Consider the following 20748-nt stretch of genomic DNA (forward strand, 5'->3'; position numbering starts at 1 on the left):
AAGCATGTCAACTAAAAAGCATGTCAACTACACAGTTTCAGTTTCAGGTGAATATGTAGATGCAGCCTAACTTGTCTGTAGGTGTGAATATGTGTGAATGGTTGTTTGTCTGTGAATATTGACCCTGTTATAGGCTGGTGACCTGTTTACATGGCTCTCCCCTAGTGTCAACAACTTCCCTGTGACTCTCCTTTAATCTCTGCAGTGAAGAAACAAAACAATTCACCACATTCTATGAGATATAACCAGGCCTGGCACTATTGGATGAAGTGACTGAGAGGGATGTTAAAAAGTTGTTAGAGGGAAACTTTGAACTCTGAAATTCCAATTTTGATAGTAAAAAAAATAATTGTTAAAATAAACATTGCAAAAATTGGCTTTTGTGAAGATGTTGTGTATTGTGTCACTGTAGTTACAGTCACCATATAAAGAGATTGGGAAACAGTGCAGTAAATAACCAAATCAGATTGTTATAATTTGAGGTATAGTGCTCCACTTTTAATAAAAGACATCCCTATCAGAAATACAGTTATCATTCTTATTGTATATTGATTAATTGTTATTTAACTGTTCATTTTCCATCTATAAATCATATTATTTTCAGTATGTGAAGTAACTTTGTCGGATTACTAATACCTTTACATTCAAACAAACGTATGACTTTACACTCTGACGCATAACTGACTTGTTGCTCTTAAATTTCAGAATAGAGGAGAAGTATTTCAACTTAGTTGAAAGTTTATCATTGTTACATTGCCTCTCCCCCAGTGTCAACAGGAAGCCGCTCCACTTCCCTGTGACTCTCATAGGACCAAGTAGTAGAGATTATGCATTGATTACAGATTACGTGTGAAGCTGGTGAATGTAGACAATGGTTTTCCTCTCGATATTTAAATAGTCATTCATATGAAATATATTTTTTTCCATGGTAGTAATGACAAATCCATTATGCATGGTTTTAGGCAGCAGTGGCGAACCCTAGAGAGGGAGGAGGGCGAAAGAAAAAGAAAAAAAATACATTAACCGACTGCTTGAATTTCAATGCACATGCCTTTTCGGTTGAATATTGAGATTTGTTTTTAAAAGATTTATAAAGTTTAAAACTCTGTCTAGTCCAGTCTAACTAATGTGTAAGCCAACAAAATACCTATGAAAGCTGAGCAAAAACAAAGCATTGTGTCTTTTTTAACTGCAGCTAAATTGTCAAAAAAAATAACACATGTGCAAAGAAAAATATAAATAATTGGTATTATTTAGGTTGAACTGTGCAACACTGTCTTGTATGTAAAAATTACTACAAGGAGGCACCACAACTCTTTTTCTTGAGGCCTTAAACCACAACCTATGCCTCCCGGGCCAGAACCAGCCAACCTGAGGGTCCAAAGTTGGCAGGATGAATTTTTGAAAACTTTACATTGTGATTAGAATTCAGTTCCAGATACCTAAATGACAACCAACTAAATGTTTTGTACCTCTGTAGATCCACTGTGATCTGTAAATTGTAATGCACATGTGTAAACTGAATTGCACTTATTTTTCTCACGAAGGGTCAGGTTGTTCATCATATGTTACTTCATTAAATGTAAATCAAAGGGGAAAAGCAGTTGGAGTTCTTGTTATTTATAGGTTATATATGCTATGATTTTACTGGTCCGGGCCACTTGAGATCAAATTGCACTATATGTGGCCCCTGAACTAAAATGAGTTTGACACCCCTGGTTTAGGGACTTAGCATTGAGTAATGGTTACATATTTTTAAAATTCATTTTCTGTTTATCTGAATGCAGTGCAGCTTTCACCACTCATTAAACAACAACAACTTGATACACAGAGGCGATATGGAAGCAATGTCATTAGATAGATGTTGTGGTTATGATTTATTTGCTTCCTGAGGTTACTTACAAACAGTAAAGTACAACAAACACCTTACAAACAGATGTAGGTTCACTTCAAACATGCTCCTGTGATGCAGGTAAAAAGACCTTGTACAGGCTCATAACGTCAGTGACAACCAGATATGGTACAATTTCATGATACTAATGTGTTTTCACATTTTAGATCAGGGTCATGTATTTTTTGCCACAAAAGATATGTGGTACCAGGAATGAATCTGTGCACCAATAACATATCTTTATAATAGCAAGGGTCATAATCGTCCACTTTACTGGAGGGAATGTTTATTCCTGCAGTCTTCACACCCATATGGGAAACAGGACTAAGCCCTGCTTTGGCCAGGCACATCCCCATGTAAACATCATCAATAGGAAATATGGTAATGTACTGAGACACATTGTATATGACCATAGCTGTATAGCCAGACAGGAGGAAGCCCCCACCACCACAATAAGGGGGGTATGATTCTGGCACATATACTTGAACTGGTATAAAGTACTTATTTCCATATAATCTGATGGGTCCAACATTCTGTATCAAATGGCCGGCAAAGAGGTGTTTGCCTCCATCATTGTCCTTGAGGCTTTGGAGATACTCCACCATGTTGTCTGTGTTGGCAAAAACATCATCATCGCCATTCAGCAAGAAGCGAGCATTCGGACAGTTCCTCTCCATCCATTCGAGGAAGAGTATCTGCTTCAGTGTGAGGTTGAGGAATGTGTCCACAAAGTCCCATTGGAGAATGTCATTGTACTCATGATGCTCCAGTTCAAGTAGTTTGTTCTGCCTCACTGTTTCAGAACTGATATCAGTTGTTCCTGAGATGAAGACCCTGTGAATCTTCTTACCATTGTGCAATCTCTCTTTAGCCCAGGTTTTGCGCAGTACCTCTCTACGTTCGTAGTTTCTTGGGGAGCTTTTAATGACCAGAAGGAGGAAGACATCTGCAGATTTATTCGCTCCTCCACATTTATCTGGAACGTTCAGTAGCATGGGGAAATGCCGACAGTGTCGATAGTACAGAAAGTTTTGTATATGTTCAGGAAGATAGTTGAAATCTGTGGTGTTGGCAGCAAATGTATTTTGTTGACATGCTGACCATGAAAAGATGTAGGTGCTGTTTTTGTTGGGTTGCCATATTTGATTTTCCTCCACCTTTCCCTCATTATTATGGAGCCAAATGGTTTTCTGGTCACTAAAATAATTACACAGATGGAGAAACAGCACACCAAGAGCTACTGCCACCATGAATTCTCTGGTTCTCATTCTTCTCATCCTTTAATCTCTGCAGTGAAGAAACAAAACAATTAATATCAACACATCTAAAACAGAAAGAAAATGAACAGTTAAATAACAATTAATCAATATACAATAAGAATGATAACTGTATTTCTGGTAGGGATGTCTTTTATTAAAAGTGGAGCACTATACCTCAAATTATAACAATCTGATTTACTGCACTGTTTCCCAATCTCTTTATATGGTGACTGTAACAACATCTTCACAAAAGCCAATTTTTCCACAACAATGTTAGCTTCTCTGACTGAGTGTTTATTTTAACAATTATTTTTTTAACTATCAAAATTGGAATTTCAGAGTTCAAAGTTTCCCTCTAACAACTTTTTAACATCCCTCTCAGTCACTTCATCCAATAGTGCCAGGCCTGGTTGTATCTCATAGAATGTGGTGCGTTTACTTTAACTATAAAATAAATCATATTATTTTCAGTATGTGAAGTAACTTTGTCGGATTACTAATACCTTTACTTTCAAACTAACGTATGACTTTACACTCTGACGCATAACTGACTTGTTGCTCTTACATTTCAAAATAGAGGAGAAGTATTTCAACTTAGTTGAAAGTTTATCATTGTTACATTGCTTAGATGTTAGCTAGTAGCCACAGCTAGCCGGTGGGTGCACTCCGAGGACTAACACTGACAAGTGGACACCATAGTGATGGACAGACAGTTTACTGCAGCAGCTGGACGTCACTGGGTCTCAGCGAGGACCAAACACAGTCTGTAGCAACTGCTGTACAAAACTCCAGTTACCTGTAAATCACGTTCTGACAGAATCCAGTTTGCTCGGGTCGTTGCTGGTGACGTCATCCGACTGCCGGTTACTGGACAGACGTATTTTATGCGTCGACTGTGACGTTTCACCTAGCACCTGACAGGTAGCGATTTTATTATGTCATGCTAGCATGATACGTAGTACAGACACATTAACATATATTCACAACTATATTCTTGTGATTGATAACGAATAAGTGCCAAGTAGCAGTTGGGAACTTTTATTAACAAACAAAAATGACACATTTGCAAAATCTGCCACTATACAGTGAAAGTACTTAACTGTATACTGAGCATTATCCAATCGGAGACTTTTTCCTCCTCGTTTTACGTTGTTCCAGGAAACGCGAAAAACAACTAAATTTGCTGGAAAAAACGAAGCCACTAAAAAACAGACGACGAAAAGGTAAATGAAAAGAGGGAATCAAACCGAGCACGCACCTCCACAGGGAAATACTCCTTATTATTTATGTAACCATTTCTTTCTTTTTTTCCCTTTATTTTTAAACCCCAAACATATAAACCCACGAGCACCAGGGAATGTTAGTGGAGTTAGGGAATGATAATGTTTCTGTGGCGAATGATTTGGGCTAACAGTAGCTCATTAGTAATGATAAGTTAGCATAAGTCATAAGTTAGCCTTCTTATAACGTTGTGAAATATCCATGCCATTTTGCCTGTTTGGTGTTTCTCCTGATATTTATCTCAGCCTATGCGACACAAGTTTGATATGCTGGTTTACTATTTAGCAGCTTGGTGCTTGTTTGTTACTGACGTTGAAGTAGCAGCATTAGTTTGTCTGCTTGTTATTCGTTTGTTTATATAATGATAAGACCAAGCCTGAAAGTTTATTTCAAGTATCAAAATTGTAATTTAAGTTTCCCCATAACAACTTTTTAACATCCCTCCCAGTCACTTCTTCAAATAGTTCCAGGCCTGGTTGTATCACAGCACTGATGTCTCAGTTTCAGCATAGTTTTTTTGGTTTGGCTCCATTTTGGTAGCTATTAGCTAATTTTCTGTTCATTTACTTAAAGGATGATTGTATAGCATTTAGGAGCGTTTACTGTCAGAAAACAAATATACTGCCCATGAGTTTTTAATATTGGAATCTACAGACTCCCACAATTCTTCTACACTGAACCATTATTGCAAAAAGGAGGCGGTGTTTTAAATGTAATTCATAAAAACATGTATTCTCCAAGACTAAGCAGTCATACATTATTCATTAACAAAAAAAGAGAGTAAACTGACACATTTATCAGTTAAAGAAAAATCATCTAGTCAACCTGAAGTAAGATCTAGCAGCAAGGAAATAATAATAATAATAATGATGTTAGTTGTTAAAGTTATTTTGAACAGAATCAGATTTCAAACCAACCCTTTACTTGGTTGTGTTAATTTTGAAGGTTTCCTGCAGTCAGTTCTATGTGTTTGTGTATTGCTGCATGATTTTGTCATGCTGAGTAACAGGGTGGGACCAATGTTATGACTAGGCTGGTCACTTTTTCTGGCACTTTAAATACCTGTGAAAGCCAGCTTTTTTTTAAAACGGTATGAAGTTTTTTTTTAATGACTTAATTTCTGACGTTAGTTATGGAACATATTTCACCAATGCCAGTGAGGAGACATGCCAGCATGTGATGTGCTGTCATGGCACCTCAAGTTGCTTGCCTTTATTACCCCCTAGTGGTCAATTTGAATAAGGCATTCCGTGTAGGTTTTAGGTACAATTGTCTCGGCCCTGCGATGGACTGGCGAACTGTCCAAGGTGTACCCCGCCTATCGCCCTATGTCAGCTGAGATTGGCATAGCACCCCCACATCAGGACAAAGCGGTAGATAATGGATGGATGGTCTGCTACAGTTGTACACCTTAATTTATCTATTTGCTTAGTTCTGAGTAATGTGCAGCTTTTGATAATTTGTCCATCCATGATTCACATCTTGGTAGCACTCAGACTTTAAAGATCAGACAGATATTAAAGGAATTGTCAATATAGGCTTTTTGTGAAGTATGTGAAATAAAGTAGAAGGAAGTTGAGTAAATTTTGACACAATTATTTCAAATTAATGGATTTCCCTAGGTCATATTTACATTTACCAAATTAGATTAATTTATTTTTGCCAGGTTTTCAGGTACATGTTTTTGGCATTTACTCTGACTGAAGATATTAGTAATGGTGACTGCACCAATTATCCATGATGTTTGGTCAGATTTTTCTAACCCTAATGACCCACAGAAAATTCAGAAGCAATCCGGCAGTTGCAGTTTCAGAAATGTGGATTCAAATGAATTCTGACTAGCAGCAAATTCATTAAGGCCTTTATGGTCCAAGACTTCACCAGAATGTGTCTAAAAATACATGATTTTATTTACATGATTGTACTTACTTACAATCCACTTATCCCATATTTTCTTTGTTTACCTTGTGTTAATTTATCCATTCATTGTTCAAGCATTTAATATTGACACATAAAGGTTTTCAGTTCAGTGAACGAAATGATGTCATGTCATGTCAGTAAATACATACACAAGTTTGAGTATTAACATTTATTTTTTATATGTATGAAAAAGTATAAAAGGATGGAAATATGAAAAAACATCTTCACAAGACAGTACATCATCACAAAAATGCAAAAGCTGTTAATTTATACGTTTCTGTGGCAAAGATCACAATCCTTTTTCAGTTTCTTTTTTGTTTCTTGTTTTTTGTTTGGTCTTAAATACAAATGCTTTGCAGTGCAGTGCACCTTACATTTTCTGAATCAAACGGTATTTAATTTAGCTACAGTTTTTGTGTGAGAAATATTAGAAATAATTGAAAAGGACACAAGTAACTGGTAAAGACGTATGTCTTCCTCATCTTCTTGGTAACACAATTTTGTACCATCTGCTTGTGTGGAAAGTGGAAAGCATGGTTGTCTCTTAGAGGACTGGGGAAATGCGCTTAAAGGAGATGTCTGGTCACTGATTAAAATCTGTTATCTGCCACTGAGAAGTTAGAAGATAGAACTGAATTTTCATTTAATCACTGAATGAAAGAAGGTGTCATTTTCTACTGAGTACAATTGTGAGGCTTGTGGTGGTCAGCCTTTAGGACTCTCTCTGTCATCCTGCATCATCGCCTCTATTTGGTTCCCCAGGCTGTAGAAACATGGCCTCTCATTGAAGTCGTATGCCCAGCACTGCATCATCATATTATTCACCTAGTGTTAAAATGAGAAAAGCATTAAATGTGGGTTTGCTGGGTCACATTTGTTACCACACTATAAAGTTGAAATGCATCCTTTCTGATGTCATCTATGCCAAAATACATTTTCCATTGGTGTTCCATATAAGTTGGTGATCACGAGAGAAATAAGATGGTTTTGTCGTAATATTACCTCTCAAAAACATGTTTGCCATGGCAATACATTTTTGTAACTCAAGGTTCAGTCCCCAGCTCTGCTTGCTGTGTGTTAATTGATATATCACATATTTGATATGTGACCATTTACCATACTCTTGCCATTTTGTTACTGTACTTTAATGTAAAGTATTACATGGGGGTTGTGTAGTTGTGCAATATTATGGAAATCATCTGCATTGTACGTTTCAGCACAATCCTGTATGGCTTGAACTGGAGATTATTATTATTTTAAAGGATGCCGGTGAAACATTTAGTTTATCATCAGTATATTGTTATGGCTGCACTGTATTGGTACAGCGTTCATGCAAAAGTTTGATGCAGAAATACACACTGGGCCTTTAAAACACCATCTGCTGTTAAGTAAAGTCGTTATTTTGAAGATTGATCACAGTATTGCAGTATATTTTTTCTGGCTATGTGAATATAGAGAAGTGATTATTCTTCCTCCTGCCATATTAATTTCACCCACCAGATGTCCCTGTACTTTCTCCCTGTTTCCTGATCCACCTGCTCACTTTAAATACAGTTTGCTTCCTGTTATTGCATAAATGCCTGTTTTTGTTACCTTGTTTGCGACAAGTTGTCTCTTATCTACCTATCTGCTCTCCCTGCCAGTGCTCCCCCCCTCCAGCAGTGATGGCAAGAGTCATGAACATACCTTGGGTGGGCAATGTGGAGGAGCTGGCAGCCTCCAGTCATTCTTTAGAATATTTGTCAAATGCAGTGAAATGGATGCACCCTGCACATTGTGTCCGATCTCCTGCATGCACAGCTGAAACAGTTGCATGGTAAGTAGTATGAAATATATCTGTAAAGATATAAAAAAAGTAACTTTTCTTACTCTTTTTGGGTTGCGGGCATTGTTGCAGTAGGAGAAGAGTTCATGAAGTACCACTCCAAAACTCCAGACATCTGATTTGTGGGAGAATTTGGACTCACTGATGGACTCTGGGGCGTACCTGCATCAGATTAACAGTGTGTAGACATTAGACCTTCAGGAATTTATGCTGAATAATCTTCATTTTTAGGAAGGCTTCTTATGAGAGCAAAACTCTGTGGAGACTCTAATAACTACTTGAGGACAGTGATTGACAAAAAAATAATCTTGCGACCCTCAACACATTGAAAATTTGATTTTTTTTTTTACGTTGAATGGACTTTTGTTTGATTTTTACAGTTTTAACCTTCTGTTTAATCTTTATGGCAAGCTTTTTCAGCTAGTAAAACGGCACTCACTTGCACAAAAAATATCTAATTGTAATCAGCCACTTCTGGATGATTTCTGTTTCTGAATTTGTGATGGCAGTGTTTTTACAGTTTTTGTTTTACTGTTGTTATTGTTTTCTATTGCAATTTATTGGCAGTTGCTTAAAATTGAGATCCCAGATTGGGATTGTTTTAAGTCAAGTTTGGTTCTACTGTGTCTATGTCTATTGTGTGTCTCTAATGGTTTTATTGTTTCCGTAAAACTAAATTCCTCTTGAAGGTAGAAAAAACTTTGGACTGAACTATGACAAAAATGCAACCTGCTGCTGTATTTGAGTGCAATGGCCTTTATGAGAACATATAAGACATATGTACAGTACGTACGTATGTTTTTCTGTATTTATTTATTTTTACTCTAGAATGATTCCCCCAGATTTGACTGGTAAATAAAAGACAAGAGAACGCAGCTAGGTCAACTTAACTTCCCTAATAACAGAAAGCTAAGGCTTGTGTCCAACACGTTGGTTGAAAGATCATTAGAGATTCCAAGTGAAAAACTCTACCAGTAGATGGGGCTCTCGCCAGGCTGCATGATTTTGTAGTACTCCTTGTCAAAAGGAATGATTTTAGTCAGTCCAAAATCAGTGATTTTCACCAGTGTCTCACTGGCCACAAGGATATTTCTTGCTGCAAGGTCTCTGTGTACATAGCGTAGAGTCTGCAGGTACTCCATCCCCTGTGAAAAGTTAAAAGAAACAGCAAACCAGAGGAAATAAATAACTCTCTCTTTTTGTTTTGTTTTACAGTTCTTTTTCAATTGAACTTTGTTAAGGAATAATTTAATTAAACCTCAAACCAAGCTTTTTATTATGACAGCAATTTGCTGGGGTTATGGCAATATATATATTTTACCTTACAGATCTGAGAAGCAAAGAGCAGCATCCGCCTGGTGTTAACATTATGTTGGTTACTCTCCATGTAGCCAATCAGGCTGCCGTAGGGCAAGTACTCCATCACCAAGCTCATACTGAGACGACCTTTGAACAAAACAAATATGAAATATTTATATAATTCAGCACACTAAAGTCTGCCTTCGTGTGAAGCTTAATATTCAAATCTAATTCTGACTAAATGAAATAGATCATAATAAGCCTTCACCATGATGTAAAAATAATTAGGCTTTTATTAATATAAACCTGGATACAATGCAGTAACTGAATTAACGGACTTGAGTTCAGTAAAAAAAATTACTTTTACCTTTCTCGTCTTCTATGTTATGTGAGAAGTGGGACACTTATCTTAAGCTAATTACACCATGGGCCGTGAGATTGTTTTACCCATACTGTAGCAGACTCCTCTGTATTTGACAATGTATTCGCAGTGCAAAACACTAAGGGTGTTGATCTCTTTCTGGAAGTCCTCCTGGGTCGACTGCTTGTTGGGCAGTAGCTTCTTCACAGCAACCAGTTCCCCGGTGTTATCCCCCAATGGGTCATAGCGGCAAAGTTCAACACTGCCAAAGTTCCCCTGAAAAAAAAAAGTTCAGTCACCTGCCAGTCATTCACTAACTTTACAATTTGTACTAAATGTGCCATTTCAGGACACAATCAAATAATGATTACAAGACTTGCTGTGCAAAGACAAATAACTGATGTTATTTTTATGTTTCATGCTTACTTTTCCCAGAGGGGAGATGTAGCGCAGGTGTCTTTCCTCAAACAACGTCTGGTCGTGTTGAGGGCCGAGGGCTCTCCACACTGGGCTCTGTGTGACAGGCTCAGTGGCATGCAGAATTACATAGTCTGCCATGACATAAGAAACACTTGTAATTAAGAAATGAAGCATCACATTTGCTCATGCAGTACTCTGAAATCCCATGGTCCCACTGTAATCACCTGATGGACAGCTGATATTTGGAGGGCTGCAACGATTAATAGATTAGTAGTCGGTTTGAATTTTTATTTTATTTTATTTTATTTTAATTTTACAAATTCTCTGAAGTTTTCAATGATTATTATGAGTAGTATATTCTTCCAATAAACCTCCTAAATTTTACCTTTTGAATTGTTGTCAACAGTGCCTATTGATTTTCCCCCACCCCACTATTTACATTCCATGAGTGCCATTGTCAAATTTCACATCATTACCTGAAGTGATCAGACTGTTGAGTTGGCGGATGATACTGCGACAGGAAGGTCTGAAGGCTGGCTGGTAGGACATACACTGACTGATCAGTTCAGCCAGCTCTGTCCACTGTGAAGGAGGCAGCTGCTGGAATGCCTCATAAAACTGCCTCTTCTACAGAAAACACATACAAAACCGACTGTAATAATGACTGTGATTGATTTACTTGCTTCACTTTAATTAATTTATCTTGTCGTTCATCTGACTTTCTTTTTTTCCCTCTCGGATTTGCAGGAATCAAATTTGATTTGATTAACATTTACTTGTCTCACAAAACTGACATCTAGGTAGAGTAGAGGTTTGCTGTTAAAATGAGAATGTGAATGGTTTAATTTCTCATGTTTGATTTATAATTTTATAACTCAGATTTTATTATGCCTTTCTGCATGGAGTTTGCATGTTCTCCTCGTGTGTACGTTGGTTTTCTCCAGGTTCTCCGGCTTCCTCCCACAGTCCAAAAACATACAATATGGGGATTAGGCAAATTGGACACTCTAAATTGACCGTAGGTGTGAATGTGAGAGTGAATGGTTGTTTGTTTCTATATGTGGCCCTGTGATGGACTGGCAAACTGTCCAGGGTGTACCCCGCCTATCAACCTATGATGACATCATTTCTGAAATGTGACTCCTGCCCTCGCTTAAAATTGGTAACTCTACCCTGGTCTCCTGTCATTTTTCCATATGGCCACTAGATGTTCCTAGTCCTAGACTCTCCCTAATGTTGTCCCTGCCACCTGACCTCCACTGCACACACCTGACACAACTGTTCAGCATTTCATTTCACTTGCAACGTCAGTTAAATATCAACATTGTTGATATTGAATGTGCAGTGTGCTACTCTGATGGCCCTCATTCACTGGACAGTTTGTTTGACTTGTCCATATAGCTGTGGAAATACCAGTTTTAGGTCCCAGCCTCGCAGTGGAGCGTTTCCATTGTTGAAGATCTCCCACACAGTGGCACCAAAGCTCCACTTATCACACTCCAGTGTAGGGTTGTCTGGGTCCTCCAGGACCTCAGGGGCCACCCAGGGGATTCTGTCCAGTATAACTGAGTAAACACACAGAAATGCTTTGTTTGTCCTTGGTTTGGATTTTGCATTGTTTCTTCCCCTCCTGAGTTTTTTGCTTTTATACCAATATTGTACCTACATATGGAAATTTGTATTTATTGGTAATCTATTAATTTCTAACTATATCCTAAACAATGTTTAAATACCAATAACATAATCATCAAAGAAAAACAAAACAGTATAACTACATGAAATAATACTGATTTGTTAAGTTTTGTTATGAATAAATCATACATGGATAACTAGTACAGTAGTGATGCACAATAATGTGTACTTTTCTTGAAAACATCTATTTGTAATCGTTTATTCAATGTTTTGAGTTTCTTTTTTTGATTATTGATTTTGAAAACCATCCCTTACCATCCTCTCCCAGCATGGCCACACTGATCCCTGGGTCACTCAGCTTGATGAAAGGAGAGCTGCCCTGCAATGGGTCACCTTCTCTGGCCAGCAGCAGGTTTTTGGCACATATATTTCCATGAAAAATGTTTTTCTCTTCCTGCAAAACAATCTCTTGTTAAGGTGAACTCATTATGGTATGACACACTGGTCACTTCCAAACTAGGAATGTAAAAAAAAAAACAAGGGTTAACCAGGACGTCAACATTTGTAGCTTCTTTTAAAGATGACTACAATTATACACACCATCGATCTTGTTGTCGTCATTAGTTTTGTTACATCAGAAAGTAGCTTACCAGAAAGCTGAGTGCAGATGCCAGCTGTTTGGCAACATCGAGTTTCCAGCTCACTGACACAGATCTCCCTCTCTTTAAGTAGAGGTCAAGAGCCCCGTACTTGACAAACTCCTGCACCATGATGTCTGCAACGCACAGGTGAAGGTTGTTTGAATAGCTCTTCTTTAAACCAAACACGTCACACTTAGAAATACTCTTCCTCGTTACAGGGACAAATGAGGATTTCATGCTTACATATAATACTGTGCAAACATTGTAGGCCACCATTAGATTTGTTGTTTTAACAATGCTATAATCACCGTCTTCCCCTGTGCTGCTACCTTGATGCGGTGGGGAGGCTTGAGTGCCTCAAGGAACCTTGTAGGGCGGGGCCCTAGACCTAGATCCTTGGCAGGTTCTAAGTCCTAGGCCCCTGGCAGGTGCAATTATGCCGGGCAAGTTACACGAGAGAGGACAGACAAAAGGCAGAACCCGGCCCGCCAGTCTGGAGGGCCAGGTGCCCTACAAACTGCATTTCCATCGGCTCTACTCGCCACGGCACAATTAGGTTGCATCTCCACCACAAAAAAGTACCTACTTAACGTGGGTGGAGTCATCACTGCACGGCTGAGTGAAACTGCTGTGATTTAGTTTTATACGCGACATGCACACACACACACACACACGAGTGACTAGTGACTTTACACTCATTGACATCATGTACGTACAGTATAAAACCAGTTTTCAGTCTCATCATTTCGTTTGGACTAATTTACTTACTTTTTACACCGTGAACACTGATGCCATAAACAAGGAGGAGATGTTTGTGTGAAATCTGACTCATCAAGCTGGCAGCTTCAAAGAATGACTGAGACAGAGAGGACAAGTAAACATGCATGATTTGTGAAAGAAATATTAACAACAAACACAAGTAATCACACTTTCAGTCTAAAGGAACAAACCTCCCAGGAGTTCTTGTGAGCAACATCAAGCTCTTTCAGTAGGACTTCTGTCACTTGTTTTTCACCCTTGTGAATGTCTGTTTTGTAGCCTTTAAAAATACGTGTGAAGGATCCCTGTCCGAGGCTGATGTCCTTCAAGGAAAGAAGTAAAGCCACAATTATGACTCCGCTATCATCATACAGCCTACTGCATTGTATCTATAATAGCTAAAGTAGTAGGTGCAGTTGGAGTCATGTCTGAACACTCACCCATTTCAGGTCTTCGTATTTAATAATGTTGAACTGGATATGACTGAATTTGTTCCTTTCAGGTGTTGGCGAGCCCTGGCTTTCTACTGAGTTGCTGCTTCGTACGATGATGAGATTTGTGAGCTCTGTGAGAAAAGAAAAACTTGTGTACTCCAATGCAGTCTACAATGGTTGAAGAACATATTTCAGTCCAAGTAAGTGATTCCAGTGTTAAATCCACTTTTTTTTACTTAAAATAAAGATGTAGAAAATGATAAAATACTTTTTAAATGCTATTATTGACATTTATTAATCTTAATAATATGTGTTATTAACGTAACATTATTATAATTATGTTAATCACAGCTAGTGTGTACACCCTTTAAGGAATAAATTCATTTGTATATGTGATTTACATTATATTGAACTGTGTCATGTAGTCTATATTTAGTAATATCACTGTGTCCATGGCTTGTGAGTTTAACCTTTGGGTCGGGGAGGACAGCAGTGGCCCAACTTGACGGGCACATCAGCCAGCAGCAACTTTGTGTGTTGGTAATAGCTGGTCATCTCTCTCAAGCTGGAAAATGACTTGTGGATTCCCGGAAGACTGTAGTGCTCATTCTTAATAATGAGGCAGTCTTTATAGTCAAGTCCGAGTGGTGTCTGCAGAAAAAGAAATTGTACATTATTTAATAATGCAACAACTGTGTGACATAGAATGACAGAAAAGATTTTTGCGAACTACTCTCTGCAAATGCTTCGTTTGTAAGCCCCCCTTCCTACTATTTTGATACTGAAACAAGCACATCATCTGCATAGAGCGATAGAGATAGAGTGATTGGAGTAAACTCAAAGTCAGTTTTATGTGATCTCAACCGAAAGCCTTACCTGAACACACACAGTGAGGAAGAAGTTGTCATAGGTCTTTGGACTCTGCCGAACGAGGAATGTACCACCTTTATATCCAGATTTTTTCAATTTGTTGACGGCAAACTCGGATCTGATTGAACAAGACACACACACACATATGTATGTGTACATACATACATACATACATACATATGTGTGTGTGTGTGCATGAAAACAGACATGTGAAAGTTTGCTTTGGTTGTGGAATTTATCACCATGACTCACGTGATTGGGCCATGGCAATGGTTTTTTATAATGTCCAGAATACTTGGGGGAGCAATGTCTTGCCAGAGGTAGTGGCTGGAATCTGTAGTCAGCCTGAAGTAACCATCAACAAGTGACACAAATGAAAGTGCTTCTTTTAGATCCTGGAACTTGGCTTCCTGTAGTGTACATCAGAACAAATTAAATTAAAACAATACAAGAAACCTAGTAAAATAACAGTAAAGTGAGAAATCTGTCCATTACCAGACATCTGTCATCTTTGCGGGTTATTGTCACCATCCTGCTGTCATGGGGAACTTGCTCATGAGAAACCCTCTTTATACTGATGTCAATGATTTCCTGGAAATCACAGAAGGTCTGCCACTCCTGAAAGAATGCAGACTCGTTATTTAAAAATGTCTAAAGCTCATGGGTGGCAGGGGAATCACAGTAATAAGGGTTTAGGGTTGCATGTAAAGTCCCCCAAATCTAAATAATCAAAAAAACGTGCATTGCATTTAAGAGAGCTGCAAGTCAACAACCACATAAGGCCTCAGAGAGAGTTCAAGTGCAGTCGGTACAAGGGAAAAACTCATAATAACATATAATCACTATAATAGGCAGCCATTTAATTATAATGATCACTTAATGAATACTTAATAAATTAAACTACAACTCAAACATAACTTGAGCCTGTTCTTACCATGGAACTATCAGACTGACAACCTCCACTGGTTTGAATTCCAGTTTCTCCAGTCACTCGAATGAGACCGAAAGCTGACTTTGAATGGGAGGCCGAAGGATCCACTTTGAAGGTTTCGCTTCCCAGAGAGGGCTCGATCCCTGCCATTTCAGTCAGGTACTTGAGTTTCAAGCTGCACTCGTCCACAGAGCAGTTTCCAAGCTTTTTCAAGAAATGCTTGAGGGTGTTTCGGATTCGATAACGATCCAGGCGGTTTCGTCTCTGGATGTCATGGCGATGTGACTTCGGCAGACATGATTTGTAGCTAAGGAGGATTATGTTGTTGTGATATTTTTTTTTAAAAAAGCTGACATTTTAATGTTCCTGTATGTGAATTTGAATCATTTAAAACATCTTAACCAGGCTCATAGAAGTCAAACAAAAACATACTTTCTAAACATAGATACCTGACAGTTTTGCAGAGCTCTCTGACACTCTGATGTCGCTCTTTGGCCATTCTCCACAAGTCCAGTACTGCAAGGCCGAGGCATTCTTCTTGAGTGCTTAAAGGTGGAGAAACTCCTGCCTCACCAGCAATGAAGTCACTTCTAGACTAGAAGCCACAAAAATTACATTTTCTTAATACATGAACTATGCATGTGACTTTTCTGGCTGTGAACCACTTTCTGTCAAGTTGACCTCTTGTTTGCTTTCCTCGCCCTAGTTACTTGCTCCTGTGTCTTATTGACTCCTCCACTCACTTTGTATACATAGATGTCTTTCTTTACCTCCATTTTCTGACCCACCGCATTACTCCAGTGTGTGTTCCAACAATTTCTTGCGTTTTTGATCCTTGCTTAGAGAGTTGCTATGTTATTGAAAATACTATACAGTACATTGATTAATTAAAGTAGAATATAAAGTAAAACATAACATTACCTGTCTCAGTGAGTGAATAAAATGCATAACATGTTGTGTACTTTACCTGAGCAAAAAGATAATCAATGACACTGCAGTCAAGCACTGGACTGATTATGTCTCTGGTCAGACTGTAGCGGTATGTGGCTCTTGGTCCTTGTGCAAACCAGTTTCCAAAGAAAAATCTGTATAAAAAAAACAACCTAAACCATCATGCCATTACATATGTAGATTTGTGAGATTAAGACCAGAAAGAAGAAAGTGAACTATAGTTTGGCTGAGAATATGTATATATACACACATACATATGTACAGTATATACACATATACACATATATATATATATATATATATATATATACATAAATTGTATGTTGCACAAGATTATTGCTTTATGACTTTTTGGTGTGAGCATGATTTCACCTATTACCATCATTTGATAAACAGAATTTTTAGTCTTTAAAATATTTTTGTGCAAAGTATAAAACATCCTCATTTGTTTTACCTTATTTTTTAGATTAGCCTGTTCCTTAACGATATCATCAAAAAATTATGCTGATAATGTTAAAGTGGACATATTATACCCTATTTCCCCCATTAAAATAGTTCCCTGGTGTCCTAATGAACATGTCAGTGACATGCTTTGGTCAAAATACCATAAGGATGAAGCATCATAGCAGTTCAATAATGCTAAACCCGCCCCTTTCAGAACACTCGGTTTTCGTGCATGGTCCCACTCACTCGCTCAGCTCCATTTCTCTCCCCCTCCCTCCAGTAGTTCTCTGACAATATCAACATGGCAGCGTGCGCAGATAACAGCGAGAGTGCCGTCACAGGAAGAGACATCCTACATAAGGATGCCGTCATAAGCGCAGGGAATTCAACATCAAGTGTTTTATCACCTATACTTACACTAAGGGGGACCACGAAAACATGGCTGAGTATTCTTTTTCCACACTTTGGCAACTGGTAGGGCCTCCAGAGTCCCAAATATAAGTATTAAAATGGTTAAAAAGTCGATTTTGCATAATATGTCCCCTTTAATTTAAACATTGAAACGTTGGGTAAACCCTGGACAGGTCACCAGTCCATCACAGGGCCATATATAGTGACAAACAACCATCCACTCTGCACTAACACATATGGTCAATTTAGAGTGTCCAATTTGGAGTAAATGACATTCAGGTGAATTTTCACCTACCTGACTCTGAAATGAACTTGTAACCTTTCATCTGAGTTGAACATGTGTGATGGAGGATACCAAAATGAGAAATCAGAAGACACCAATCCAAAAAGACTCAGGTACACTGGTAAGATTCCTGAGGACATAAAAAAATCATCCCATCAACACTGACCTTTTAGCTACCACTAAAAAGGAAAAATGAAATGCTACACTTGAGGAGCCTTCAGTCAGTCTCGTGATTCATTACCGTAATCTTACCACATTTTTTTCCTGCTTGAATGCAGACATTTTCAGCTGAGATTTGTCCACATGAAATGTGTATTGTTGTTGCTTCCTTTGTGGTGGAGAAGTAGTAGAGGTGGACTTGTAAACTGGAACCAGTACTTGAACTGGACCTCTGGCTGCCTCCTCTGTCTCTGATCACCAGAGGGGCTGACTCCTCCTCACTGAGATCCATGAATATTACTGAGGAGGAAACCAACTGTATCAACAGGAGAGTGATTCTGACATAGGCCTAGTTAGGGTAAACACAGGTCCTTATATGATTAAGTCAGAGCCTAGGCACTAAATTAAACCATTTGAATACTGATGCAATCAATCAATCAATACGGGAGGTTAAGTTGTTTTGCATGTGATAATTTGCTGCATACAACAACTGTAACAGGATGTCTCATGACAGTTTTTGGACATTAAACACAAGCTATTAAGCTTTCAAATGTTAAAGACAAGAAATGATTTCACACAATTTATTATATTTTATATAGTCCACATGCAGGCTTTGTCAGGGGGTTAAGACATTTTGCATTTGAGCAGCATGACTTTAAATGATGTTTTCAAATGGCAATTCCCATTGTATGACAAGTGACTGCTGAAGCCAAATCAGGAAGACAATATGTAGATATTGTATTCTTACATATTCTTTTACCCAATTCTGTATCATGTTTTCAAGTTGTTTTTCAAATGCATTGCTTCATTTACACGGACACCAAAGACGAGTTTACGTTCACATGTATGTCAATGCTTGTCTCCATGAACTTTAATGTACTTTAAGTGAGAAGAAATTTGAAAATAATTGCTACAACCGACACATCCTTTACATCGTAACATGGTTCTTGGCCAACATAAAATAGAACTTTGACATATCTTAACGTGTAGGATGTACGATTTTAAAACTTAAAATCAACATGTGTTATCAAAGAAATTACAATAGGTTGTGTTTTACCTTTTTATTAGTTCAGCAACAGTCTTCGATTCGAACATTTGTAAACCAGGCCGCTCTTCTTTGGCTTCTGTGTTTGTGCAGTGTGTGTGTGAGTGTGTGTGTGTGTGTGTGTGTGTGTGTTGCCAGGAAGTTCAATAGGATTTCCTGATTTAGACGAGCAGATGCACCGAAAGCAACACTTTCTAGTCCTCTCTGTTCAACTGTTTTTATTCCACAGACTGAGCTGATGTACAACAACTCGAAACTTAAACAAATGCTTTTTTTTCTTGCTCTATATAAGAAAAACTAAGTTATCTGAGAATCTTACAAGTATCTGTAAAATGTCCAATAACAGCATTAAGTTGAAGTCCTGTTTCTTAGATTTACACCCTTGAAGACACAATGTGACTGAGTGACCGAGAAGCTTGTGTTTTAAAGAGCCTGTGACCATTTTCTAAAGTAGAGTAACATCATTGTATTTAAGGATCTACAGCCGATCACCTCACCCCATGATGTGATTGTTTCTGTGTCACATTAAATGATAGTTGTAGTGAAAGTGAATGCAGTCCTGTACAGGAAAAGAGAACCAGCTTACAGCTGTGGTTCCCCCATTCAGCTCTCATGTTTTTTCTCCATTTCCTGTTAAAGCTCTATGAAAAGAACCTAGTCTTAACACTTTAATGCCTGGGTTTATTATGTGTCCTTGTAATTGCTAATACTTCATTTTTCTATCACTTCTTACCATTTTTCTGTTTAAAACATTTTTATTTATTTTTTTGTCAAAGGTATTGCTCACGTGCTAAAGCTAATGTAAGCGTATAAAAAAAAAATGCACAGTCTAAACTGTGGCTTTTAAAAGTCATTGGAATCCATTGCAGCAGTAGACTGTATATAGTCAATGAGGAGTGCAGTGCAAAAGTCTCACGGCTCCAGCTTTGTTGGTTTTATGTCAGTCATGTTGTGTGTAAATGTGCAAAAGGGAAAATAAAACATCTCAAAATGACAATATAATAAGTCAACATTTAAATGCACGACGAAATTGTGATAGAATTCACCCTACACTTGTTTTATTTTCTTTTTGATCTCTGTCACTGGGAGAAGGCAGTTATTCAACTTTTGGCCACAATCCACGCCATCTTGAGCAATGCAGTCTTATTTTGAACCTTTATTTCCCTGGTTCGAATTTTTCTATGCTCATTTTTGCTTGGTTTTAAGATTATTCAGATTGAATCAGTTGGGTTTCTCCGCCGTTTCCTGTGCCTCTCCACCTTTTGTGTAACATATCCACCGGCGCTTTCATGGTTGTTTTACTGTCTAGAATAAAGGAGAGGTTTTATCATTTTACAACAGACGGAGACCTCTTAAATTTCATTTTCAACAGGATATAGTCACCTTTCTTCCACTGACTGACACTTGTCTTACTTAAACAATGGGTTTTATCTCAAAATTTAACCATATTTTAGAGCATTTTATACTTTAATAGACTTGTGTACTAACATTTATAGTACACAATAACAATTTGCCATTTTATAGGGTGATGTTCCAAGAAATGAATAACCCATGACAAGGCATTATTTCACACAGTATGGCTAAACTGTGGCATAGGGTACTTAAAAACAAAACACTTGCACACAATGCACTGACACTTGTATTACTTAAACAATAGGCTTTATCTCATAATTGATCAATATTCTAGAGCTGTACTGCCCTTGCCTAAACTATTATTCTTAACTTACATACATCACAAGAGCATTTTATACTTTTAGAGACTACACAAAAATACAGTATGTCATATTATAGGGGGTGATTTGCCAATAAATGAATAACCCTTGACAAGCCATTATTTCACACACATGTTACTAAAATCCTATTCATTTATAGCATAATATGTTGTTGTTTTTTATGTAGTGAGTGATATTAGTTTGTTCCTATATTATTAAG

At 37.8% G+C, this 20748-nt stretch overlaps 2 protein-coding genes across 4 annotated transcripts; both read right to left on the bottom strand.

The window, feature by feature from the left end:
* Positions 1-1605: 1605 nt before the first annotated feature.
* On the bottom strand, positions 1606-4110 carry LOC122781015 (N-acetyllactosaminide beta-1,3-N-acetylglucosaminyltransferase 3-like). Its single transcript, XM_044044503.1, has 2 exons — positions 3947-4110; positions 1606-3178 (listed from the first exon to the last, which is right to left on the bottom strand). Exon 2 carries the CDS (start codon positions 3166-3168, stop codon positions 2029-2031), a length of 1140 nt encoding a protein of 379 aa, XP_043900438.1. The 5' UTR covers positions 3169-3178; positions 3947-4110; the 3' UTR covers positions 1606-2028.
* Positions 4111-6505: 2395 nt separating this feature from the next.
* On the bottom strand, positions 6506-19277 carry jak3 (Janus kinase 3 (a protein tyrosine kinase, leukocyte)). Of its 3 annotated transcripts, none has more exons than XM_044043601.1 (24): positions 18829-19277; positions 17865-18071; positions 17625-17742; positions 16491-16608; positions 15973-16118; positions 15527-15830; positions 15088-15210; positions 14845-15002; positions 14599-14710; positions 14193-14373; positions 13729-13853; positions 13480-13611; positions 13298-13385; positions 12539-12663; positions 12204-12342; positions 11670-11821; positions 10733-10883; positions 10263-10387; positions 9923-10112; positions 9498-9622; positions 9149-9321; positions 8221-8338; positions 8038-8151; positions 6506-7176 (listed from the first exon to the last, which is right to left on the bottom strand). In XM_044043601.1, exons 2-24 carry the CDS (start codon positions 18061-18063, stop codon positions 7057-7059), a joined length of 3336 nt encoding a protein of 1111 aa, XP_043899536.1. In that variant the 5' UTR covers positions 18064-18071; positions 18829-19277; the 3' UTR covers positions 6506-7056. The 3 variants fall into 3 exon arrangements, with proteins under 3 accessions (XP_043899536.1, XP_043899537.1, XP_043899538.1); XM_044043602.1 differs by having other exon boundaries at positions 17865-18087; XM_044043603.1 differs by lacking the exon at positions 18829-19277 and having other exon boundaries at positions 17854-17918.
* Positions 19278-20748: the final 1471 nt, after the last annotated feature.

This window comes from Solea senegalensis, linkage group LG14 (assembly GCF_019176455.1).
Source record: "Solea senegalensis isolate Sse05_10M linkage group LG14, IFAPA_SoseM_1, whole genome shotgun sequence".
Classification (NCBI taxonomy): domain Eukaryota; kingdom Metazoa; phylum Chordata; class Actinopteri; order Pleuronectiformes; family Soleidae; genus Solea; species Solea senegalensis.

What these genes read in the sequence shown, in the direction of transcription:
- LOC122781015 (XM_044044503.1), bottom strand. Translation starts at nt 3,168, where the DNA reads ATGAGAAGAATGAGAACCAGAGAATTCATGGTGGCAGTAGCTCTTGGT.
- jak3 (XM_044043601.1), bottom strand. Translation starts at nt 18,063, where the DNA reads ATGGATCTCAGTGAGGAGGAGTCAGCCCCTCTGGTGATCAGAGACAGA. An exon ending in CAAGTTCATTTCAGAGTCAG is followed by an intron (nt 16,609 to 17,624) that starts GTAGGTGAAAAT and finishes TTTTTTATACAG; the next exon opens with ATTTTTCTTTGGAAACTGGT. An exon ending in AGGAGTCTGCTACAGTATGG is followed by an intron (nt 9,623 to 9,922) that starts GTAAAACAATCT and finishes TTTTGTTCAAAG; the next exon opens with GTCGTCTCAGTATGAGCTTG.